This window comes from Anomalospiza imberbis, chromosome 36 (genome assembly GCF_031753505.1).
Source record: "Anomalospiza imberbis isolate Cuckoo-Finch-1a 21T00152 chromosome 36, ASM3175350v1, whole genome shotgun sequence".
NCBI lineage: Eukaryota > Metazoa > Chordata > Aves > Passeriformes > Viduidae > Anomalospiza > Anomalospiza imberbis.
This window is the reverse complement of record NC_089716.1, coordinates 974,816-1,000,537: the sequence shown is the minus strand read 5'-3', so window position 1 is coordinate 1,000,537 and position 25,722 is coordinate 974,816. Positions and strand designations below refer to the sequence as shown.

At 54.8% G+C, this 25,722-nt stretch overlaps 1 protein-coding gene and 1 pseudogene across 1 annotated transcript; both read left to right on the top strand.

Moving 5' to 3' along the window:
* LOC137464098 (uncharacterized) overlaps positions 1 to 25,722 on the top strand; it is a 1,364,046-nt pseudogene that overhangs the window by 371,368 nt on the left and 966,956 nt on the right.
* LOC137464090 (class II histocompatibility antigen, B-L beta chain-like) lies at positions 22,634 to 25,211 on the top strand. Its single transcript, XM_068175399.1, is given in 7 exon segments — positions 22,634 to 22,715; positions 23,208 to 23,480; positions 24,032 to 24,080; positions 24,082 to 24,293; positions 24,870 to 24,974; positions 25,076 to 25,143; positions 25,185 to 25,211. Coding segments are annotated over 7 exon segments (816 nt in total).

Sequence of the window (25,722 nt, the reverse complement as noted above, 5' to 3'; positions counted from 1 at the left end):
ACTGGAACCTCCTGTTTCTCCTCCTTTTCCTGCTCCTGCTCCTCCTCTTCCTGCTCCTCCTTTTCCTCTCTCCCTCCTCCTCCTCCTTCCTCATCCCACCTCCTGCCCAGTTCCTGCCTTCTCTATATTTAGAGTGGAGAACCTTGCTTGTTTTTAGAACGAGAACAAAGATCCCAGATGGAACACAGCTTGCTGGTTTTAGCCAGAAGTGTCAGTGACTAAAGGTCATGTTTCCTCTGCTTTGGTGCCGTCCTTGTTCCTCCTCAGTGTTCAGGCTGGGCTATGGGGTGTCCTTGTTTGCTGCATTTTCAGAGTTCCTCCTGGATCCTTTGGGCAACAGGCCGTGCCCTGGGAGGGCTCTTTGTGCTCCTTTGTGACACAGGAGAACCTTCCAGGCGGTTTCTGCGTGAGCTGCTGCTGTGATGTCACAGGAGCACTGCCACGTCCCCGAGGTGTTCCCGTTGCTGTGGCACACGGAGGCCTCAGTGTCCAGAGTGGCTCTGGGCACTGCTCGTTGCTGGAGGATCCTCCTGCCCGAGGCATTCTCAGCAGCCAGCCCAGCCCTGACGGGTGTCCTTCTGTGCTTGCAGGGCTACAGTCTGCAGACGTGTGCAGCGCAGCCAAAATGATCCAGCACGTGGCTGCTGCAGTTTGCACGCTGTACTCTGTGGCATATGCGGGATATTTTTTAACCCACTTGGCACGTTAGTCAAGGTTTTCCCTCAGTGCTGTGGCTTTGGGCTTGCTGTGTGCTTGCTGTTCTTCCTCTGGGCCTGAGCTGACTTTGTAACCAAATCGCCATGAAGACACCATTGCTTTGGGAGAGCTCCTGGCAGCAGCTGCAGCTGGAAAAGGGGGTGTCTGCAGCCAGCGGGGCGTGCACAGCATTTGCAATGAGCCCTGGGGGGTTCTGTTCCCTCATACGGGGAGTCTGTGGCAGCAGAGCCTGGAACTGCCTGTCCAGCCAAGAGCTGACCCAGCCCAGTATTTTGTGCTGTTCTCTTGCTGTGTGAAGGGACTGTGGCTCCTGGAGGGACGCTGTGAAAGCAAAATGCTCTCTCGGGGTTGCCTTGCTCCGGGGCATTTCCCACCACAGGCAGTTGTTTTCCTGACAGCATCTGGTTCATGTTCCCTCTTCCCTTGCAGGGCACCTCATGAGTGGATCCCGAGCAGCTCCTCCTTCGGTGAGTGGGAAAGGAACCTTTGGTGTTTGGAATTGTGCAGCAAGTTGTGAGCTCAGCATGTGGCAGCCGAGTGCCAGCCTGGGAGGCTGAAGGAAAGTTCCTGCCAGTGTCCTTGCAGCAGCAAAGGGATCCCTGGGAGTTTTCGCCTTTTCTGCTGAAGAGCTTTTGAAGAGCTGCAGGTCCGGTTTTGCAGGCAGAGCATTGCTTGCTGGCTCTAGCCATGGTGGAATATGGAATTCCCAAGAATAAGGGGCAATGTGGACTTTAGCCCATTGTTAGTTTGAACAGCTCCGAACCCAATTTCTGCTTAGTGCAGCTGGATGTGCAGCTGAGGGTAAATAAGGTGATAACTGATGCAGAACTTCCCGTCCCTCACGCTGCCGTCTGTCCACAGGGCACAAAAGCGGCACCAGCACCTCCTCTGGCTCCCTCTGCTTCCAAAGAGGAGGCCAAAGAGGAGGAAGGCAGCAGTGAGCTTCCCGCTGTTCCGGGGGACGATGGTGAACGTCCCTCAGTTCCGGGAGATGACAGTGAACTTCCCGCTGCTCTGGGAGACGAGGGCGAACATCCCGCGCTGTGGGAACACAACGGCGAGGCTCCTGCGGTGTGGGACAAGGACAGTGGACATCTCCTGGTGTGGGAGGAGGACAGAGGATATGCTGTGTCTTGGGAAGAGGAGGTTGAACTTCTCCCAGCATGGGAAGCAGACAGTGAACGTCCCCTGGCTTGCAAAGATGATGGCGAACCTGCAGCGTTTTGGGAAGAGGACGGAGAAGCTCCCTGTGCTTGGGAAGAGGACACTGAACCTCCCTCGGCTGTGGGATCCTGGGCTGAACATTCTGACAGCAGCACAGCCCTGCAGCCAGAGGGGAGAGGGGAGTGGTGCCTGATGCAGCTGAGTACGTCTGCTCTGTTCCTGTGTGCCAGAGCAGGGTGCTGTGTGTGTGTCTCGGCATCAGCTGCACCCAGTGCTGCTCTGCAGCTGAATGTGCCAGGGTCATTTCTTGTCCTTCCCCAGCTGAGACCAAGGGGCTGACGGCCCCAGGGAGGGGGGCTGCATTCTGGCTCTGCTGCAAGGCGGGGTCTCACTCTGGGAGGGAGCGTCTTCCACGTGGTTTCTTTCAGGGAACACCGTGAGCCTGGCGGAGCCTGCCGAGAAATACCTGGAAGTGGAGCAGATTGGCCAAGGGTAAGTGCACGGCAGTTACTTCTGCACAAGCAGGCCCAGGTGTTGTGCTGGTGCAGGATCAAGTGAGAAGTCAGGAGAGCTCCAAACACCTCCAGACACTGGGGCGCTATCCTGCTGTCCCTCAGTCCTGATCAGAATTGATACCTGTGCTCAGAAGGCACCGTCAAAGGCCCCTGAGGCTGGCAGTGTCCTGCCTGCAGCAAGGAGCAGGACCTGGAAGATCCTCTGTCCCTGGAACTGGATTGCCTAAAAGAGCCACTCACCATCTGGTGACTGTCAGAAAACAGTTCCCAAGGAGATTTCTTTCAAATATTTTGCTTCAAAAAATATCCTCCGGTCAGGATTATCAACCTAATGGTTTAGAAACAGAAACCAGAGCTGAACTAATAAGTGCTCTATTCTAGCACAGGTAGTAGAGCCCATACATTCAGTAACAGACACAGAGCTGATGCACTCTGGGGGAAAATGCATCACCTGCCTGATGGCAGGGCCCTTGTGGATCCTGCAGGTCTTAGGCAGGAAATGGAAAAGGATGGAATGCATTCTTTTCCAGTTCTTTAGACACCCATTGCTCACTTCAGGTTTTAAACTAAAGCAGTGCAGCATGGACATTTGGGATTTGCTCCAGCCCAATTCCTTGGTGTTGGGTCTCAGTTTTCTCTGGCACACCTTGCGTGGCAGAGGGCTGGTGGCTGCTGCGCTGTTGTTGGAAGGGTCGATGCCCCCAGGTGTTTGTGAACGCTGCAGGCAGCAGAGATCTCCTGTCTGGGCTGGCTTTCACTGCCAGGGCCTAAAGCGCTGCTTCTTTCTTCTCTGCTGTTTTGTCTCCAGGGCTTTCGGAACCGTTTCGAAAGGACTCGACAGGGCCACTGGAGGAGAGGTCAGTGTCAACACACCCAGCACGTCTGGCAGCTCTCCAGGGCTCTCCCCTCTGCTGGGAGCTGTGGCTGCAGCTTTGGGGGCCAGCAGAGCTTTCCTGCACAGGCTGCTCCTCTGCAGGCAGAGCCGTGTCAGCCTGCAGAGCACAGCTGGGACAGACTTGGTCCTTCTGAAGTGCCCAAAGGAATGCAAGGAGGGCAATGGATGTGTGTGTTTGCTTTGTTGTGCAATCCCAGCCAGAGCAGTTGCATCTGAAATCATGACCCAATCCCATAGAACTGCTAAAGGGTTCCCGGCTGTTTTGCTCTGTTTGCACAGAACCAGAATTACCTCCTGCTTGCAAAATGTGTTTGAACAATAATGAGAGTGTTGAGGCCATTTGAGAAGACTGTAGGTGCAGAGAATGTGGTTAGAGCTTGGAGGCTGACAGCTGAGGGGCCATTTCTGCAGAGCCTGCAAGGCCAAATGTCTCTGGCCATGTGTCCTGTAAGCAGCCCCCAGCGAGCAGAGCAATGGGCTGTGGGAATGGCACTTGCTGAGCTCTGGTGTCCCATCCCAAGGCAGTTGGGCACAGCCCGGCTCCGTCGCCCCAGAAAGACTCGCTCCGTGTTTGCTGCGGCCTCCTGCCACAGACTCCTCCAGTGAAAGGTCTGCAATGTCCCTTCAGGTGGCCATAAAGAAAATGAGTCTGAGAGGGCAGAACAGGGAACGAGCTGTGAATGAGCTCCTGCTCCTGAAGGACAAGAAGAACCCCAACATTGTCAGCCCTTTGGACAGGTGAGTGCTTCAGGCCTTATCCCGTGCCTGGGCCCTGCCTTAACCTTTCCTGGCATCCGTAGTCTGTAGCCTGATTTGAAAATGCCTGACCCAGCCGTATCTTCCCAAAACAACAGTCTGGCAGTTCACTCCCTCTGTGTGCTTTTGTTGCTTTGGTTTGGTTTTTCCTTCAAGCTGACCCTGTTTTCTGTGTCTTACAACAAGTGCTGGTAAACCACAGCAGAAATTATTTCCCTTGGCTTCTTCTTCCCAGCCCTTTCCCATTGCTGCAGATGCCAGGAAGACCAGGTTCTTGTTCCCAGAAATGCCTCGTTTGCCCATTTGCCACTGGCCTTGCCTGTTTCTGAAGGGACTTTCTGAAAGGTTTTCTGACCCCTTTTGTCCCAAGTGCTGCCCGGCCTCCTCCCCTGGATAACCCTGGGAGCTGTGTTGCCTTGTTCTGCAGGGAAGGGTGGAACTGATGAGTTCAGAAGCTGAACCAGCTGGGGGCCAGTGTTGTGGTTCCACATTGATCTGGGCCTTTGCTAAACTGCATTTTTCACCTGCTTGCCATCTCAGGCCTCTCCTTTCTCACAGGGGTCTCCTCCTTTAGACTGTGCAGATCCCAAGGGCTGTGCAGCCTGGCAGGAATGTCTCTCCATCGGATTCTGTCCTCATTGACAAGTGACCTGGCAACAAACCTCCACTCCAGGCTTTTCCATGGGGGAATTGAGCACTGCACATTGGTCTCCATGCCACTGCTTTCCTCTTCCAGCTTCCTTGTTGATGGAGATCTCTGGCTGGTGATGGAATACATGGATGGAGGAACTTTGCAGGACGTTGTCAGACAGACACGCATGGCTGAAGGAGAGATGGCAGCTGTCAGTCGGGAGGTGAGGGATCCTGCCTGTGACTGCCATGCCTTGGACACGATCGTCCTTCCCAAGAGGGCGTGAGAGCAGGAGTGGCTCGCTTTGTTTCTCTGTTGTTTTTATGAGCTGGAGAAGAAAGAGCTCCTGCAGTGAACGGCCTGCCAGCAGCACTGCACTTCTCCTCTGTTCTTGTTCTCTTTCCTGCTGTTGTGGCACTCTCTGTCTGTTTTGGATGTGCTGTTCTCAGCTTTGCCTTGAACCGTTTGCCTGGAGCTTGTCTGCACTGCACTCCTGGCCTGTCACAGCAAAGTCGCTGCTGGCAGAATTCTAAACTGTCCTTTCTTGTGTGATATATTCCGGCCATTGGTTTTTACCCTCGTGTTTCTTGTTCTCTCTCAGTGTCTGCAGGGCCTGCATTTCCTCCATTCGAACCGGGTGATCCACAGAGATCTGAAGAGCTCCAACATCCTTCTGGGAATGGACGGCTCTGTCAAGCTGGGTGGGTGTTCCTGGCCAGGCACGGCGCTCCCGGGGTGCGGCTGTGGGGCTGCTTCCCAGTGACGGCCAGAGCCCCACAAGGGCTGCTGGGGGCACTGCCCGGCCCCTGCTGCCAGCTGAGAGCGGCTGCCCCTGCAGAGAGCTCAGGAGAGGAGCAGGCTGTCAGGGGTGCCTTTGCTCTGGCAATGGCCCTCCCAGAGGGGCAGGAGTTGGAATCTAAAGCTGCAAGGGAATCAGTAACGGCAACTGCACGAAAGCTGAGGGTTTCTTTAAGGGTCCAGTTCAGTTCCATCTTTCCTTGGCTGCAGCCTTGAGAACTTTCCCAGCTGACTTCACTACTGCATTCTCAGACTGAGAGTGGGGAGTCTTTGTGCTTGGTTTCCTCATTCCAGCTGCCTTTGACAGTGTTTCTTTCTGTCCTCAGCTGATTTTGGCCTCAGCGCTCAGCTCAGCCCTGAGCAGGACCAGCGCAGCTCCATGGTGGGCACTGCTCACTGGATGGCCCCAGAAGTTGTCACCAGTTCTCCTTACGGCCCCAAGGTGGACATCTGGTCCTTTGGCATTGTGACCATCGAGATGGTGGAAGGAGAACCTCCTTACTTCAAGGAAACGAGGGCCATGGTAAGAGGCCAATTCTCCCGTGGTTGCAGAGGCCTGTGAGCACAGGGTGACCCTGCACTGGGAGCAGCAGCTGGAGGTTTCTGCACATGGGGAAGGGAATTCCCAGAGGACTCGAGCCTCAACACAGACACATATTCTGCAGTCTCCAGACACAATTTGCTTTGGGATTTACGTTGTTTCAGTTCTTCTGGCTGTGAGGATGACCTGAAAATGTGAAGCAAGTGCACCAGCTCTTTACAATGGCTGTGGCAGCACCAGGGTTTGGGTTTTTTGGTTGGCATAGAAAAATGAGCTGTGAGCAGCATCTCTGCCAGGGAGGAAAGTGCCCCTGGAGCTGGGGCTGGGAAGCCGGGGTCGATGTGAGCACTTGTGGGTGGGAAGGAAGCTGGCAGAGCGCTGAGTTTGCTTTTCCTGCAGGCTCGCGCTCTGATCCGGCAGAACGGGACCCCGCAGCTGCAGGAGCCCAGGCGCCTGTCGGCTCTGCTGCGGGACTTCCTCGAGTGCAGCCTGGAGCCGGACGAGGAGCGGCGCTGGTCTGCCCAGGAGCTGCTGCAGGTGAATGCCAAGCGGCTGCAGGGGAAGCAGCAGCGCCAGGGAGGGGTTTTCTTGTGGGGCCCCCTCCGATGGTCTCCGGTCTCGCTGCTTTCCACACGCAAAGCAAGCAGAATCCTCGCCTGGTTTGGCTTGGCAGGGGCCTTTCGAGGTCATCTGCACCTGGGGCCCCACAGCGAGCAGGGCCATCTTCAAGCAGCTCAGGTGGCTCAGAGCCCTGCCTGACCTGAGCTTGGATGTTCCCAGGGAGGAGGCACCTCCCACGTCTCTCGGCAACTTCTGTCAGTGCTTCCCCACTCTCCTGCTAAAAAAATTCTGCCTTAGATCTCATCTGAGCCTGCTTCCCCCTCCTGAGTTTCAGACCATTTCCCTTTGTCCTGTTGCAACAGAGCCTGTGAGGAAGTTGACTCTGGAAAGTAACGGTTCATTTCTTTCTTTTTTCTCCTTTGGGCAGCACCCATTTTTATCATCAGCCAAGCCTCTCTCCAGCCTGACCCCTCTGATCACCGCAGCAAAGCAACTGAGGCAGCAGTGGAGGAGATGAAGCACTGGAGGACAGCGTTTAGTTACTGTAGTTAGTTAGGACAACTAGTTAGTTATGGTAGTTAGCAGTGCTAGTTAGTTATGGTAGTTAGCAGTGCTAGTTGGTTAGGGTAGTTAGGACAGCCTGTTTGTTACGGCTCTTATGACAGCCTGTTTGTTATGGCAGTTTTTTGAATAAAAACTCTCTTAAACCTCAACTCCCTTGACGTGTCCCTTCCTTCTCCCTGTGTGACTCAGCTGCCCGGAGCAATGTGAGGGGAGAGCGGGCCCAGCCTCGCCCAGAGCTGAGCCCCAGCAGAGCCCTGGCAGAGCCCAGAGCAGCCTCGGCATCTGCAGAGTCAGCCTGGAAGGAGGCGCTTGGAGCCTTCTTGGCTGCACCCGACTCTTGGTTACAAACTGTGGGTGGTGGAAAATGTCACCGGCTCTGCAAGAGGGCAGAAGGGGCCCGGGGAAGGCCCAAGTGCTCCATGCAAGGGAAAAACCTGCCCTGGGTTTGTTATAAAGAACTATGTAGTTGGTGGCTTTTGCTATTTTGTCTTGACTTCTGCAACTTATTCCTAATCACAACATGAAAGATGAGCTGATTTTGATGTAGGACAGTTTGTAATCACTTTTAACTGCTTTTGCTGTCGTACAATTTGTCAGCTTTTTGTGGCCAGTGCCCTGGCCCCTGTGTTGCTCAAATCCTCAGAACATCATTCATGGATGATATTTTAGTTTGTGGACAGTGTGAAAAACATACATTATAGTTTTGGCTTTTGCAAAGTATTGAAGTGGATGCTACGTGTTGTGCAATAGAATGTTGACTTTTGCAGAAGTAGCTGCAGTTGTGAAATAATAACTAATGCTTTTATTTTTGTAACTAACTGATAAGAATAACTCAGAGATATTTGTGAAACAGCTAATGTTGATTTAAAGTACTTGTGGAAGTAGCTAAAACCGTCTGCATGGCCAGATAACATTTAAGGAACGGGTGTGATGAGGACCCCTGCTGCTGACCCTTCAACTGTCAATAACTGTCGCCTGCTGATGTGGAAACCCAGGGCACTGGGAATATTTCTCTGTCTGCTCTGGGGTGTCCTGATCCCCAGGGGAGCACTGACTTTGACCCTCGTTCATCAAGAAAACTTCCAAAGCCTCAAGGTAAACTAGAAACCACAAAAGTGTGAAAGAGATTGTAGAGATTGTAGAGAGTAGTGGAGTATGTCACATGGGTGAGACATTTAGGTTTTAGGATTTTTAGTATGTTATAGATGGGTTCAAGATGGAGGATATAGGGTGTTGTCTTGAGTTCCCTTCTTCTTTCTTCTTCTTCCTTTTTCTCCTTGGGTTAGCTGGTATCTTGTAATTGGGTAGAAAAATGTGCATTGCGGGTCTTTGGGGGTCAGTTATTGGGTTAGAAAGGTGTTCTGGTTTGAAAAGGAAAGCCAGTGAGAGACTTCAAGTCAGAAATACAATTTTTTAGGAAAAGAAAGAAAAAAACCCTAAATACATGCAATAATACAAAAGGAAAGAAAACAACCGCTGACAGAGTCAGAATACAACCTGACACTCTGGTGGTGGTGGGAGTCCAGACTGGAATGGCCTCAGTCTTCCCAAAGTGGCCGATGTGGTTCTGTCAGGTCTTGTAGAAGGGTGTAATCTTCCTCTGACAGTGCACTGGAGAAACCCCAGCTGTTCCCAGTGGTAAACTGCCCAGATTATATTCAGTCAGGAAATGCTTGTCTCCTCCCTCTGGGCAGAGCATCCCACAATGGGATGATGTAATTTCAACAGTCATGCAGTGACATTGAATGGGCCATTAACAACAGATATCCTCCCGGGGTGGGGGGAAAGATAAGAAGATAAGAGATAAGGAGCAGGTAGAAAAGGTAAGAAGAAACTTCTCACAGATGGGAAATTAATAACATCTTGCATTTCAACCTGGGACAAAAGGAAAATAATTTAGGTGTCACTGCCGCCGTGCCTACCCTGAAGCTCCCTGGCTTTGCCTGCCCCACCGAGGCACAGTCAGCTGCGGGGGACACGCCCCTGTTTCTCGAGAAGATTCGGGGAGTGGCTAAGACAGAGCGCTTCTCTGTCTGCCTTGTAAGGAGGAGAGGCAGTGTCTGAGGAGATAATGAGGGAGTCGACTCAAGGCCGGGAAAAAAGTCTCAAGTTTAATCCAAGCTCTGAGGAGCTACGAATGCCATTGTCCCGACAGCCGAAAACGCTCTCGAGGCTCTCACAATTGTCTTAAGTACCAGGATGGTAACCAGGGGGAAGGGACGCCCACCACCGAATGGGGGGATTTGGGGGAGTGGAAGGCGGAGGGACAGACAGACACACAAACCAATGGGGGAAGTTTAAGGGAGCGACCCCTGCCTCTCGTCCACTCACTCTGCCCAAGGAGGAAGATTCTGGGAGAGCGGGATGGGGAACCAAGTGATGCACAGGGTGCCAGGGAGGGGACAGGGGAATGACTGAGCATTTTCAGGGAGATTGGCATTGAGGGAAAGGCGGGAAAGCTCGGGGTGAAACCATTGGGAGAAAATGGGGGTGAAGGGGCAAACCATTACAGAACAGTTACAGGGGTATAAAAAGACAAAACAACATGTCACATCTTAATTGGGTAGCGTAGTTTTTGATTAGACTCAAAATGCCTTATAACAAGAGATTGTTGGCTATTTTTATGCTGTTTTTCCTGCTCGCAGAGTCTGGTGCAGACAGTGTGCTGAAGTTTTGATAAGGTAACAATAAACAGATGCTGAAGACCAAAAAAGTCCAATGCGTCTCTCCTTCCTGACACAGAACTGCTCCAGGAGAGTCTCCCCTGCCAGGGGAGCCCCCAGGGAGTTGCCCAACTTGGGGCCTGCAGACTCACAGCTGAAACCAGGGATCGGGGGCTGTTGTGAGGAAGTGACACACAACCCTCAGAACAACAATCCACGATTCCTGCACGTACTCTAGAAAGGCGGCTTGGGGCTCAAACCAACTTCAAGAGTTCCTGGAACAAGTAAACAAGTTCAAAGAAATGTTTGAATATGTATAATCGTTATCAATATGTTTTTGAACAATACAACAGAAAAAGTAGATTAGAAGAGTTGCTATTGTTAACCAGTGTGCCTCTGGCCATCGCCAAGCACCAAGAGCTGTTATTGATTTGTCTCTAATTATGCCTTCTTAAAGTTTTAAAAATTCTAAAGCATGAGGCTCATTTCTCACCATACCCAAGGTACTCACCCCTTGCTTTCTTGCAAGCCATTGCCAATCCTCAATTTCATCTGGGTGGAGGAGAATGACGCTGCAATGAAAACAAGGAAAAGGAAAATGCACTGGTGTGGAGGCCCAGGAGCCTACCATCAGAATCTCAGTCCCTCAGCTGTGGAGGACTGGTCCCAAACAAGAATAGATTTCAAGGTTATGGGCAGAAGCTTGCTTCTCCCATAGATCTTTGCAGGCACATGCTGATTTCTGTAAAGTTATGTTACCCCATTGGCCCGTTGGCCTAATTACCCCAGTTCAACCCCTGTCACCTATTTTGGTTAGTCCCTAGAATGTTCTCCTCTCTCTGTCCCTCCACTGGCCCAAGCTGACTGCATTTCTCTGCCTCTGTTTCCCTATTAGCTGACACGACCCTTAACCCCTCCTTTGCACCATTTTCCCCCATATCCATTGGACCCTGACCCTCAGCTCCACCCTCACTACCCCATATAAAAACCCCCTGTGCCCTCAGCTTGCAGCCTGTCTTTGTCCCTGGTCCCTGTTCAGCTCTGTGCCCTGTTCCTGTTCCAATAAACCAGTTTGCTGGAGATCCTACAAAGACCCATCCTGCCTACTTTGTCAGCTTTATAAAGTCGCCGTGAGCTTCGGGCTCATCAGTGCCGGACGCTCCAAGGGCCTTGGTAGCGCGAGGATGCTACAGACTGGGACAGCCAGGCAGGTGAGGAGGAAGTCACTGCCCCTTTGCCCCTCTCTCCTGCTCCATCTCCCAGCCCAGCATCGCCCCTGGCTGCAGGACAACCTCGCTGCTGACGCCGTCCTGCCAGGGATGGATTGTAGGGATCTCCTTCCCCTTCCCTCTGGCCCGGACACAAATCCCATCTTCTTCTCTGCCCTGCTTCCTCTCCTCATTCTCTCCTTCATCCATCTACGTCTTTTCCCATCTCCTTCCTCCCTCGTTCCTTCTTCTTCCTTCCTGTCCTTTTCCTTTTCCTTTTCCTTTTCCTTTTCCTTTTCCTTTTCCTTTTCATTTCCATTTGGTTTTCCTTTTCCTTTTCCTTTTCTTTTTCCTTTTCCCTGTCCCTAACTCTCCTTGTCCTATCTGCTCCAGGCACTGATCTGTGGACAGAGACCAGGAGAACAAATCCCTGACACAGAACCTCGTGGAAGAGGCCATTTGGAACAGCTCCACGGTGCAGGAATGCAACGGGGAGGAAAAGCCCCAGAGGTCCCACATGAGGAGGGGCTGCAAACCCAGCCCGGGGAGCTGTGAGGAGGTAAAACTCTCCCTGTGCCGGGAAGGGTGTGGGGAATGTGAGAAGAGCTTCAGGCAGAGCTCAGCCTATTCCTGGTGCCTCCTAAAACGGCGGTGCTGGATTCAGAGATCCATAGGGCTGCAGAGATTCCCCTGCAGATCCATGGGGATGCAGAGGTCTCCCTGCATATCCATGGGTGTAATATATAATTTAAAATAAATTCGTGCTCAGGACTAAAAAAAATACAGTATCTTGTAAAAATAGAATCAAGTGACAGGAAAAACAATATATACAAGATGAATTCCTGTCTCAAAGGATGGTTACTCTGAAGGATTATTCCATCTAGAAGATAGGCATTGAACTGATAAGATGAATATTCATAGCCAGAACAAGATATTCGAGAGGATTGCCATCTAACGAGACTTCAGCAGAGTATTCCGGGAAAAACTCTGCACAAGAAAAGAACATGCATTAATATGTGGAAAGGGGCAAGACCAATGAGAGGGAACAGGAAGACCCCCCAGGAATCCTACTACGTCTGAAAGCAATAAAAATAAAACCCTGTGGAATCAGTACCTTGTGAACTGCCAGAGGTACGGGGCTGTATAGCCTGAAACCAGCTCCGATCGCCTGGCTCGGCGCTGTTTTACTTGTGGCTTGTCCAATTTTTATTTGACTTGATTTAATAAATTCCTCTAATTATTAAATTGACTGATTCATTGATAACAATGGGGATGCAGAGATCCCCCTGCAGCCCCTGGAGGAGCCAGGCTGGAGCACGGGGATGCCTGAGAGGAGGCTGTGACCCCGTGGACAGAGGGGCCCCCGCTGGAGCAGCCTGTCCTGGAAGGACTGACCCCGTGGCACAGTGACCCACGCTGCAGCACTTGGAGGGGGGCTGTGCCCCAGGGGATGGACTCCGGTTGGAGAAGTTCCTGGAGAAGTCTCCGGTGGGAGAGACCGCAGGCTGCAGCAGGGGAACGACTCCTGTCCCTGGGCAGAGGGAGAAGCCACGGGGGATGAACTGAGCACGGCCCCATTCCCTGTCTCCTGCACTGCCGGGGGAGGAGGTGCAGCTGGAAGGAGGGAGGCGTGGGGAAAGCTGCATTCAAGGCTCTTCATTGACTTCTCATTATCCTGTTCTTGTCGGAACCCAGAATGTCCCTTGGACACTCTTGGATATTCCGGGCACAGGTCGGAAGCATTTGAGACCCTGATATGCAGCCAGAAACCCCTGTGGCTTTGAATCTGACCCATGGAATAATTTACCAACCTTGCAGGAAGAACAAGAAATCACACAAGTTTAGATATTATTGTAGAAGTAGTCACAAAGTGAGAGGAAGAACTTTTGAGTGCTGTACAGGGGGGTTTTAGGCCTTGTACAGAGGGGTCTGAGTTTTGTACATGGGGTCCAGAAGTTCTAAGTTGAAGGGACTTGGACGTGCCCTGTCCTCCTTCTTTCTCCTTCCTAACCTCCATGTCCATGGTGATGTTGGCACTCACAGATTGGTTTAGAGTAGAAAGTCACCATTCAATATAGGTGATAGGCATTGGGGTAAAACCATAAACATTTAACACGTCATGGATGATATAAAAGATGGCACCAGCCCCCTGGGAGTCAGTGTGTGCCTTTGTCTGACCTGCAGAACGGACCGCAGCAGTTCAGGAAGAAAATCTTTTAGATAACACACAATAAACTCCCTTGAGACAGGAGGACTGAAGACTACTGAGTCTTTCTTTGAAGGCACAAGCTGGAGGAGAGACTTTTCCATCTTTCAGGGCCACCCCAATCTGGGGGTGAGCCCTGACACACAGTTTGTAACCAAGAGTCGGGTGCAGCCGAGAAGGCTCCAAGCGCCTCCTTCCAGGCTGACTCTGCAGATGCCGAGGCTGCTCTGGGCTCTGCCAGGGCTCTGCTGGGGCTCAGCTCTGGGCGAGGCTGGGCCCGCTCTCCCCTCACATTGCTCTGGGCAGCTGAGTCACACAGGGAGAAGGAAGGGACACGTCAAGGGAGTTGAGGTTTAAGAGAGTTTTTATTCAAAAAACTGCCATAACAAACAGGCTGTCATAAGAACCATAACAAACAGGCTGTCCTAACTACCTTAACCAACTAGCACTGCTAACTACCATAACTAACTAGCACTGCTAACTACCATAACTAACTAGTTGTCCTAACTAACTACTGTGACTAAAAGCTGTCCTCCAGTGCTTCATCTCCTCCGCTGCTGCCTCAGTTGCTTTGCTGCGGTGATCAGAGGGGTCAGGCTGGAGAGAGGCTTGGCTGATGATAAAAATGGGTGCTGCCCAAAGGAGAAAAAAGAAAGAAATGAACCGTTACTTTCCAGAGTCAACTTCCTCACAGGCTCTGTTGCAACAGGACAAAGGAAAATGGTCTGAAACTCAGGAGAGGGAAGCAGGCTCAGATGAGATCTGAGGCAGAATTTTTTAGCAGGAGAGTGGGAAACCACTGACAGAAGGTGCCCAGAGATGTGGGAGGTGCCTCCTCCCTGGGAACATCCAAGCTCAGGTCAGGCAGGGCTCTGAGCCACCTGAGCTGCTTGAAGATGGCCCTGCTCGCTGTGGGGCCCCAGGTGCAGATGACCTCGAAAGGCCCCTGCCAAGCCAAACCAGGCGAGGATTCTGCTTGCTTTGCGTGTGGAAAGCAGCGAGACCTGAGACCATCGGAGGGGGCCCCACAAGAAAACCCCTCCCTGGCGCTGCTGCTTCCCCTGCAGCCGCTTGGCATTCACCTGCAGCAGCTCCTGGGCAGACCAGCGCCGCTCCTCGTCCGGCTCCAGGCTGCACTCGAGGAAGTCCCGCAGCAGAGCCGACAGGCGCCTGGGCTCCTGCAGCTGCGGGGTCCCGTTCTGCCGGATCAGAGCGCGAGCCTGCAGGAAAAGCAAACTCAGCGCTCTGCCAGCTTCCTTCCCACCCACAAGTGCTCACATCGACCCCGGCTTCCCAGCCCCAGCTCCAGGGGCACTTTCCTCCCTGGCAGAGATGCTGCTCACAGCTCATTTTTCTATGCCAACCAAAAAACCCAAACCCTGGTGCTGCCACAGCCATTGTAAAGAGCTGGTGCACTTGCTTCACATTTTCAGGTCATCCTCACAGCCAGAAGAACTGCAACAACGTAAATCCCAAAGCAAATTGTGTCTGGAGACTGCAGAATATGTGTCTGTGTTGAGGCTCCAGTCCTCTGGGAATTCCCTTCCCCATGTGCAGAAACCTCCAGCTGCTGCTCCCAGTGCAGGGTCACCCTGTGCTCACAGGCCTCTGCAACCACTGGAGAATTGGCCTCTTACCATGGCCCTCGTTTCCTTGAAGTAAGGAGGTTCTCCTTCCACCATCTCGATGGTCACAATTCCAAAGGACCAGATGTCCACCTTGGGGCCGTAAGGAGAACTGGTGACAACTTCTGGGGCCATCCAGTGAGCAGTGCCCACCATGGAGCTGCGCTGGTCCTGCTCAGGGCTGAGCTGAGCACTGAGGCCAAAATCAGCTGAGGACAGAAACAAACACTGTCAAAGGCAGCTGGAATGAGGAAACCAAGCACAAAGACTCCCCGCTCTCAGTCTGAGAATGCAGCAGTGAAGTCAGCTGGAAAAATTCTCAAGGCTGCAGCCAAGGAAAGATGGAACTGAACTGGACCCTTAAAGAAACCCTCAGCTTTCATGCAGTTGCTTTTACTGATTCCCTTGGAGCTTTAGATCCCAACTCCTGCCCCTCTGGGAGGGCCATTCCCAGAGCAACGGCACCCCTGACAGCCTGCTCCTCTCCTGAGCTCTCTGCAGGGGCAGCCGCTCTCAGCTGGCAGCAGGGGCCGGGCAGTGCCCCCAGCAGCCCTTGTGGGGCTCTGGCCGTCACTGGGAAGCAGCCCCACAGCCGCTGGGAGCGGGAGCGCCGTGCCTGGCCAGGAACACCCACCCAGCTTGACAGAGCCGTCCATTCCCAGAAGGATGTTGGAGCTCTTCAGATCTCTGTGGATCACCCGGTTCGAATGGAGGAAATGCAGGCCCTGCAGACACTGAGAGAGAACAAGAAACACGAGGGTAAAAACCAATGGCCGGAATATATCACACAAGAAAGGACAGTTTAGAATTCTGCCAGCAGCGACTTTGCTGTGACAGGCCAGGAGTGCAGTGCAGACAAGCTCCAGGCAAACGGTTCAAGGCAAAGCTGAGAACAGCACATCAAATCCAAAACAGACAGAGAGTGCCACAACAGCAAGAAAGAGAGCAAGAACAGAGGAGAAGTGCAGTGCTGCTGGCAGGCCGTTCACTGCAGGGGCTCTTTCTTCTCCAGCTCATAAAAACAACAGAGAAACAAAGCCCTGAGCCTGGAGCCACTCCTGCTCTCACGCCCTCTTGGGAAGGACCATCGTGTCCAAGCCAGGGCAGTCACAGGCAGGATCCCTCACCTCCCGACTGACAGCTGCCATCTCTCCTTCAGCCATGCGTGTCTGTCTGACAACGTCCTGCAAAGTTCCTCCATCCATGTATTCCATCACCAGCCAGAGATCTCCATCAACAAGGAAGCTGGAAGAGGAAAGCAGTGGCATGGAGACCAATGTGCAGTGCTCAATTCCCCCATGGAAAAGCCTGGAGTGGAGTTTTGTTGCCAGGTCACTTGTCAATGAGGACAGAATCCGATGGAGAGACATTCCTGCCAGGCTGCACAGCCCTTGGGATCTGCACAGCCTAAAGGAGGAGACCCCTGTGAGAAAGGAGAGGCCTGAGATGGCAAGCAGGTGAAAAATGCAGTTTAGCAAAGGCCCAGATCAATGTGGAACCACAACACTGGCCCCCAGCTGGTTCAGCTTCTGAACTCATCAGTTCCACCCTTCCCTGCAGAACAAGGCAACACAGCTCCCAGGGTTATCCAGGGGAGGAGGCCGGGCAGCACTTGGGACAAAAGGGGTCAGAAAACCTTTCAGAAAGTCCCTTCAGAAACAGGCAAGGCCAGTGACAAATGGGCAAACGAGGCATTTCTGGGAACAAGAACCTGGTCTTCCTGGCATCTGCAGCAATGAGAAAGGGCTGGGAAGAAGAAGCCAAGGGAAATAATTTCTGCTGTGGTTTACCAGCACTTGTTGTAAGACACAGAAAACAGGGTCAGCTTGAAGGGAAAACCAAACCAAAGCTACAAAAGCACACGGAGGGAGCGAACTGCCAGGCTGTTGTTTTGGGAAGATACATTTGGGTCAGGCATTTTCAAATCAGGGTACAGACTACGGATGCCAGGAAAGGTTAAGGCAGGGCCCGGGCACGGGATAAGGCCTGAAGCACTCACCTGTCCAAAGAGCTGACAATGTTGGGGTTCTTCTTGTCCTGCAGGAGCAGGAGCTCATTCACAGCTCGTTCCCTGTTCTGCCCTCTCAGACTCATTTTCTTTATGGCCACCTGAAGGGACATTGCAGACCTTTAACTGGAGGAGTCTGTGGCAGGAGGCCGCAGCAAACACGGAGCGAGTCTTTTTGGGGCGACGGAGCCGGGCTGTGCCCAACTGCCTTGGGATGGGACACCAGAGCTCAGCAAGTGCCATTCCCACAGCCCATTGCTCTGCTCGCTGAGGGCTGCTTACAGGACACATGGCCAGAGACATTTGGCCTTGCAAGCTCTGCAGAAATGGCCCCTCAGCTGTCAGCCTCCAAGCTCTAACCACATTCTCTGCACCTACAGTCTTCTCAAATGGCCTCAACACTCTCATTAATGTTCAAACACATTTTGCAAGCAGGAGGTAATTCTGGTTCTGTGCAAACAGAGCAAAACAGCCGGGAACCCTTTAGCAGTTCTATGGGATTGGGTCATGATTTCAGATGCAACTGCTCTGGTTGGGGTTGCACAACAAAGCAAACACACACATCCATTGCCCTCCTTGCATTCCTTTGGGCACTTCAGAAGGACCAAGTCTGTCCCAGCTGTGCTCTGCAGGCTGACACGGCTCTGCCTGCAGAGGAGCAGCCTGTGCAGGAAAGCTCTGCTGGCCCCCAAAGCTGCAGCCACAGCTCCCAGCAGAGGGGAGAGCCCTGGAGAGCTGCCAGACGTGCTGGGCGTGTTGACACTGACCTCTCCTCCAGTGGCCCTGTCGAGTCCTTTCGAAACGGTTCCGAAAGCCCTGGAGACAAAACAGCAGAGAAGAAAGAAGCAGCGCTTTAGGCCCTGGCAGTGAAAGCCAGCCCAGACAGGAGATCTCTGCTGCCTGCAGCGTTCACAAACACCTGGGGGCATCGACCCTTCCAACAACAGCGCAGCAGCCACCAGCCCTCTGCCATGCAAGGTGTGCCAGAGAAAACTGAGACCCAACACCAAGGAATTGGGCTGGAGCAAATCCCAAATGTCCACGCTGCACTGCTTTAGTTCAAAACCTGAAGTGAGCAATGGGTGTCTAAAGAACTGGAAAAGAATGCATTCCATCCTTTCCCATTTCCTGCCTAAGACCTGCAGGATCCACAAGGGCCCTGCCATCAGGCAGGTGATGCATTTTCCCCCAGAGTGCATCAGCTCTGTGTCTGTTACTGAATGTATGGGCTCTACTACCTGTGCTAGAATAGAGCACTTATTACTTCAGCTCTGGTTTCTGTTTCTAAACCATTAGGTTGATAATCCTGACCGGAGGATATTTTTTGAAGCAAAATATTTGAAAGAAATCTCCTTGAGAACTGTTTTCTGACAGTCACCAGATGGTGAGTGGCTCTTTTAGGCAATCCAGTTCCAGGGAAAGAAGATCTTCCAGGTCCTGCTCCTTGCTCCAGGCAGGACAGTGCCAGCCTCAGGGGCCTTTGACGGTGCCTTCTGAGCACAGGTATCAATTCTGATCAGGACTGAGGGACAGCAGGATGGCGCCCCAGTGTCTGGAGGTGTTTGGAGCTCTCCTGACTTCTCACTTGATCCTGCACCAGCACAACACCTGGGCCTGCTTGTGCAGAAGTAACTGCCGTGCACTTACCCTTGGCCAATCTGCTCCACTTCCAGGTATTTCTCGGCAGGCTCCGCCAGGCTCACGGTGTTCCCTGAAAGAAACCACGTGGAAGACGCTCCCTCCCAGAGTGAGACCCCGCCTTGCAGCAGAGCCAGAATGCAGCCCCCCTCCCTGGGGCCGTCAGCCCCTTGGTCTCAGCTGGGGAAGGACAAGAAATGACCCTGGCACATTCAGCTGCAGAGCAGCACTGGGTGCAGCTGATGCCGAGACACACACACAGCACCCTGCTCTGGCACACAGGAACAGAGCAGACGTACTCAGCTGCATCAGGCACCACTCCCCTCTCCCCTCTGGCTGCAGGGCTGTGCTGCTGTCAGAATGTTCAGCCCAGGATCCCACAGCCGAGGGAGGTTCAGTGTCCTCTTCCCAAGCACAGGGAGCTTCTCTGTCCTCTTCCCAAAACGCTGCAGGTTCGCCATCATCTCTCCAAGCCAGGGGATGTTCACTGTCCGCTTCCCATGCTGGGAGAAGTTCACCCTCCTCTTCCCAAGCCACAAGATGTCTTCTGTCCTCCTCCCATGCTGGGAGATGTCCACTGTCCTTGTCCCACACCTCAGGAGCCTCGCTGTTGTTTTCCCACAGCGCGGGATGTTCGCCCTCGTCTCCCAGAGCAGCGGGAAGTTCACTGTCATCTCCCGGCACTGAGGGACGTTCACCATCGTCCCCCGGAACAGCCGGAAGCTCACTGCTGCCTTCCTCCTCTTTGGCCTCGTCTTTGGATGCAGAGGGAGCCAGAGGAGGTGCTGGTGCTGCTTTTGTGCCCTGTGGACAGAAAGAAAAGGAGAAAACTCCCAGGGATCCCTTTGCTGCTGCAAGGACACTGACAGGAACTTTCCTTCAGCCTCCCAGGTGGGCACTCGGCTGCCATATGCTGAGCTCACAACTTGCTGCACAATTCCAAATGCCAAAGGTTCCTTTCCCACTCACCGAAGGAGGAGCTGCACGGGATCCACTCATGAGGTGCCCTGCAACGGGAGAGGGAACATGAACCAGATGCTGTCAGGAAAAAAAACTGCCTGTGGTGGGAAATGCCCCAGAGCAAGGCAACCCCGAGAGAGCATTTTGCTTTCACAGCGTCCCTCCAGGAGCCACAGTCCCTTCACACAGCAAGAGAACAGCACAAAATACTGGGCTGGGTCAGCTCTTGGCTGGACAGGCAGTTCCAGGCTCTGCTGCCACAGACTCCCCGCTTGAGGGAACAGAACCCCCCAGAGCTCATTGCAAATGCTGTGCACGCCCCGCTGGCTGCAGACACCCCCCTTTTCCAGCTGCAGCTGCTGCCAGGAGCTCTCCCAAAGCAATGGTGTCTTCATGGCAATTTGGTTACAAAGTCAGCTCAGGCCCAGAGGAAGAACAGCAAGCACACAGCAAGCCCACAGCCACAACACCGAGGGAAAACCTCGACTTACGTGCCAAGTGGGTTAAAAAATACCCCGCATACACCACAGAGTACAGCGTGCAAACTGCAGCAGCCACGTGCTGGATCATTTTGGCTGCGCTGCACACGTCTGCAGACTGTAGCCCTGCAAGCACAGAAGGACACCCGTCAGGGCTGGGCTGGCTGCTGAGAATGCCTCGGGCAGGAGGATCCTCCGGCAACGAGCAGTGCCCAGAGCCACTCTGGACACTGAGGCCTCCGTGTGCCACAGCAACGGGAACACCTCGGGGACGTGGCAGTGCTCCTGTGACATCACAGCAGCAGCTCACACAGAAACCGCCTGCAAGGTTCTCCTGTGTCACAAAGGAGCACAAAGAACCCTCCCAGGGCACAGCCTGTTGCCCAAAGGATCCAGGAGGAGCTCTGAAAATGCAGCAAACAAGGACACCCCATAGCCCAGCCTGAACACTGAGGAGGAACAAGGACGGCACCAAAGCAGAGCAAACATGACCTTTAGTCACTGACACTTCTGGCTAAAACCAGCAAGCCGTGTTCCATCTGGGATCTTTGTTCTCGTTCTAAAAACAAGCAAGGTTCTCCACTCTAAATATAGAGAAGGCAGGAACTGGGCAGGAGGTGGGATGAGGAAGGAGGAGGAGGAGGGAGAGAGGAAAAGGAGGAGCAGGAAGAGGAGGAGCAGGAGCAGGAAAAGGAGGAGAAACAGGAGGTTCCAGTGCCCCCTGTGGCCGCAGCACCCTTGGCCCCGGGACCATTGCCCCCAGCTCATCCTGCAGGTGGGAGGGGAGGAGGAGCTCATCCCAAATCTGTCGGGGGGTCCCTGAGAGGTTTTTTTTTTTTATTGGGGTGTGTTTGGAGCTTGCAGATTGTGGAATTGAACCCCAAATATCATCTGGGAGGCCCAAATAAACCCTGGGATGGGTGGTTTTTTTTTGCTGTGTGTGTGTGTGTGTGTGTAGGTTTGGATCTTGCAGGACCCCAGAGCTGAGCCCCTTGGGGGGATCTTTGGGAGTCCACGTGGCCATTGCCCAGGGTCACCAGGGGGAGGACATTGGTCCTGGGGACCCCCGGGGGAGCAGAGAAGGGGAACCCCTGCGACCCTTGGATTGGGGAGAGAAGAGAGGGGTGATCCTGGAGCTGGGGGAACCCCGGCTGGCTGGAAAGGGGGGGAGCCTGGAGAGGAGGGACCCCTGGGACCCCTGGGACCTCAAAGTAGAGCATCAGGGCAGAAGGGACCCCATGGACCCCCAAAAGCCCTTGGATCATCCCTAATCTAGACGCCGGAGAAGGGGGAACCCCTGGAGCCATTGGACCCCCATCATCCCAAGGAAAGGAAACCTCTGGAACCCCAAAAGTGGAGAGATCAGAGATCGGGAAGTCCTGGGAGAGTTTTTTTGGGCTGAACCTTGATATAGTGGAGATTTCCATGGACACAAGACTCCTGCTGAGTTCTAGGGGTGGTCTTGGGCAGTGAGGAGCCTCTTCTCCAAGGTGCTCCTACCTTGGTTTTCCCCCAAACCAGGATCTGTCATTCCCAGGGTGTGGCTGGATGGAGAAGGAGGAAAAGCCCCGAAGATCCTGCAGGAGGAGGGGCTGCAAACCCAGCCCAGGGAGCTGCAGGGAGGAAAGAGCTCCCCGTCCTGAGCCAGGAAGGCAGCCGGAGATCCAGCAGGAACACGGAGCTGGTGGAGAAGCCTCATGGCAGGGAGAAGCCTCACAAGTGCTTGGAATGTGGGCAGGGTTTCAGCTGCAGCTCCAACCTGGTGGAACACCAGAACACCCACACTGGGGAGAGGCCCTGTGAGTGTGGGGAGTGTGGGGAGAGCTTCAGTGGGACCTCTGACCTCACCAAGCACCACAGGATCCACACTGGGGAACGGCCCTATGAGTGCTTGGAATGTCAGAAGAGCTTCAGGTGGAATTCAGAGATCGTCACTCACCAGCACTTCCACACCAGGGAGAGGCCCTGTGAGTGCCCCGAGTGCAGGAAGAGCTTCGTGCGCTGCTCCAGCTCCATCCCCCATGGGAGGATCCACGTTGGATGATCCCCAGTGAGCCCCCGTTGGGCAGAGCCCCGGTGACCCCGTTCTGGGTGATCCCGGTTGGGTGGGGGGAAGGTGTTGGAGAGATTTCTTTCCCCTCTCCTTGTCCTGGTGTGATTTGGTTGGTAATAAATTCCCTCCCTGTGACCGGGCTGGGTCTGTTGTGCCCGTGCCGGATTTGCTGAGGGATCTCTCCCGCTCCTTGTCCCCAGGCAGGAACCCTCGGTTCCATTTTCTGTCCCTGTGCGGCTGCGGGGGGCAGGGACAGAGCGGCTCTGGGGGGTGCCTGGCATGGGGCCAGCGTCACCCCTCGCCACGGGCACCCCTGAGACCCCGCGCAGCCGGGCACACATTTCTGGGCACAGCTGAGCTCCCAGCTGCGCAGCGCCCCAAGGCTCCCCGGGCCTGGAAAAGCCCCAGCCGGGGCTGCAGCGTCCCGGAACCGCTCAGCCAATCCAAACGCAGCCAAAACGCGCTGCAGCCAATGGGAGCGCGAGGAGTTGAGGAGTCATCGGTTGTGTGGCAGAGCCTCGGCAATCGGTGCCCAAAAGTGCTCGGAGCCAATGAGAGCGCGCGGCGCTGCTGAGCCCGCGCTGCTCCGGACTGGTGCTGCCAGCGCAGCGCGGCCGCTCTGGGGCTGGTGCTCCCTGGGCGGCGCTGGCCATGGGGCGAGTGGCGGCAGCTGGGGCCGTACTGGTGGCACTGGTGGTGCTGGGAGCCCCCCCGGCTGCGGGCGCGGAGCTCTCGGGAGAGCGGGGGGGGGGGCGGGAGGCGGTGGGACAGGGGGGAGAATGGGGAAAAGGGGGGCGGTGGGAGCCCGAAATTGCAGGGGCAGGAGGAGGAGGGGACCCCGAAAGGAAGAGCGGGAGGGGCTGAGGATTGGGGGCAGGTGAGGAAGGGGTGGGAGAGGGTGGGAAAGTGGGGAAAAAGGGAGAGTAGGACCCCAAAACTGTGCGGGAAGGGGGGCTGGGCTTTTGGGAAATTGTGTTTAAAAGGTTGGGAAAGAGGAAAAGGAGTAAATGGCACCCCCAAAACTCATCTGGGGAGAGGCTGAAAGTCGGAGGGGAGAGGATGTGAAAGGGGAAGTGTGGAAGGGTGGAAAAGAGGAAGTGGCAGCTCGGGCAGGAGGGATCCATGGCGGCCTTGGGGCACAGGGGGTGCGGAGTGGGGATCCGGGATGGATCCCGGAGCTCTGGGGCTGCTGGGGGGGCACCCCCGGACCTGTGTCCTGCACACACAGGGGTGTTCCAGTACGTGGGAAAGTCCGAGTGTCACTTCATGAACGGCACGGAGAAGGTGAGGTACCTGAGCAGGTTCATCTACAATCGGGAGCAGTACGCGATGTTCGACTGCGACGTGGGGCACTTTTTGGGGTTCACCCCCTATGGGGAGACAGCAGCCAGGTATTGGAACAGCGACCCAGACGTTATGGAGCAAAAAAGGGCTGCGGCGGACTGGCTGTGCCGGTACAACCACGAGTATCTCAGCCCGTTCCTCACGGAGCGCCGAGGTGAGCGCGGGGCAGAGCGTGTCCCCTCGGGCCCTGCCCTGGCAATGACCCTGGAGCCCCTCAAAACCTCCCTGGAATCGGCCCAGAGCCCTCAGCCCTCCTTGTGCCCATCCCCGAGACCTTGTGTCCCTGCCACTGACCCCCGTGGCTCTCCCAGTCCATCCCAGTCTCTCCCAGTGCCTCCCGGCTGTCCATCTCAGCCTAGCGTGGTGCTGCCGCCTCTCAGCCAATCAGAGCGCGTGTCTCTGATGACTCATCAGTTGCCAGGCAGACCCGCAGCGCCGAGTGCCCCGCACTGGACTCGGCCTCCCAGTGCCGCGCACTTCATTCCCAGTTCCTCCCAGTGCCGCCCCAGTCCCTCCCAGTCCATTCCCAGTTCACTCCTAGACCTCCATCCTCCCTCCCAGTGCCCCCCATTGCCTCCCATCTCTCTGAGTGCCACCCCAGTCCTTCCCAGTCCATTCCCAATCCCTCCCAAGGCCACCCCATCCCTCCCCTCTCTCTCCCAGTTCCCCCCAGCTGATCCCAGTCTGTCCCCGCTCTCCTCCCAGTGTCCCCAAGCGTGCCCATCTCGCTGGTGCCCTCGAGCTCCCAGCCGGGGCTGCTCCGTGATGGATTTCTACCCTGCCCACACCCAGCTGAGGTGGTTCCAGGGCCAGCAGGAGCTCTCTGTGGTGGCCACCGACATGGTCCCCAACAAGGACTGGACCTACCAGCTCCCGGTGCTGCTGGAAACACCCCCCTGGCGCGGGCTCACCTGCAGCTGCCAAGTGGAGCACGTCAGCCTGGAGCACCCCCTGAGCTGGCACTGGGGCACGGGGGAGGAATTGGGGGTGCTGGGAGAGCCACTGGGATGTGCTGGGAGCAACTGGGAGGGAGTTGGAGACAGCCTGGTTTCAGCTGGGAGAGGGGCTTGGGGGAGTGGAAGGGCTGAGAAGTGGTTTGAAGGATGCTGGGGAGGGTGGGGTGGGATTCTGGGGGTCCTGGTGGACACTGGGAGGGAGTTTGGAGATGCTGGGGTGAAATTGGGAGGGATTTGAGTGATCCTGGAGGGGATGGAAGGAGATTGGGGATGGCTAAACGAGGCTTGGGATGAAGTTGGTTCTGCTGGGAGGAGACTGGGAGGGGTCTGGGTGAGTCCTGGTGGGGCTGGGAAGGGACAGGGAGAGGGTTTGGGGGTCCTGGGGCGGTGCGCGGCGACTGGAAGGGGGGCTGTGGGATTCTGACAAGAATGGGAGAGGTTTCCGTGGATCCTGGGGAGGTTGGGAAGGGATCAGGGAGAGGTTTCAGGGGGTCCTGGGTGGGCTGGGGGTGACTGGGAGGGTGCTTAGAAGGGCTTGGGGTGTGTGTGAGAGGTTTTGGGAGTCCTGACCCCTGCAGACACCCCAGAGATGCCACTGGATGCCGCCCACAGCAAGATGCTGACGGGGATCAGGGACTCCAAGTTGGGCTTCATCTTCCTGGCACTGGGGCTCGGCTTCTACCTGGGCAAGAACGTCAGGAGGGTCCCGGGGGTCGTGTCCCACCTCCCCCAGAGCGTGTGTGCTCCCCTGGGGCCCCCAGCCCGGTGTCACCCCCCTTTTCTCTGCACACAGAACTCCTGAGCCGCCAGCGGCTGCAGCCCTTCCCCATGGCCTCGGGCTCGGCCAGGACCCCCCGCTCAGTCCCCATGCTGATTTTTTGGGGGGTCATGTGTCCACCCAGCCCACCTGCTCCCAGTGTTCCCAGTAAAGCTTCCCAGTTAAACCCAGTCCAGTTTATGGGGGGCAGTGGGGAAGGACTTGGGAGGACCAAACCTGGGCACACGGAGGGAATTTATTACCAACCAAACACAGCAGCACAAGGAGAAGGGAAAGAAATCCCTCCAACACCTTCCCCCCCACCCAACGGGGATCACCCACAACAGGGCTTATCCACGATGGAGAGACGGGGACAGCCGAGTTTAGACCAGAAGCCAATTTCATTGAGGGTACCAGGTGTTTATACAGGGTTTTACTTGTGTGGTGCTCAGACAGGGCTCGATGTTTGCTAACAATTTCCCATTGGTTACACATTCTTCATGACATCACGGCACCTGGGAACATTATCTTATCACAAAGTCTCACAACAGGTTGCTTGATCAACTCTCTTCCCTCACTCCAAGCTCTTCGTTCACTCGAGGCACTCGCACGGCTTCCCTTACTGGTGCCTCCGTTGGTGTCTGGTCAAGGTTGAGCTCTGTGAGAAGCTCTTCCCACACTCC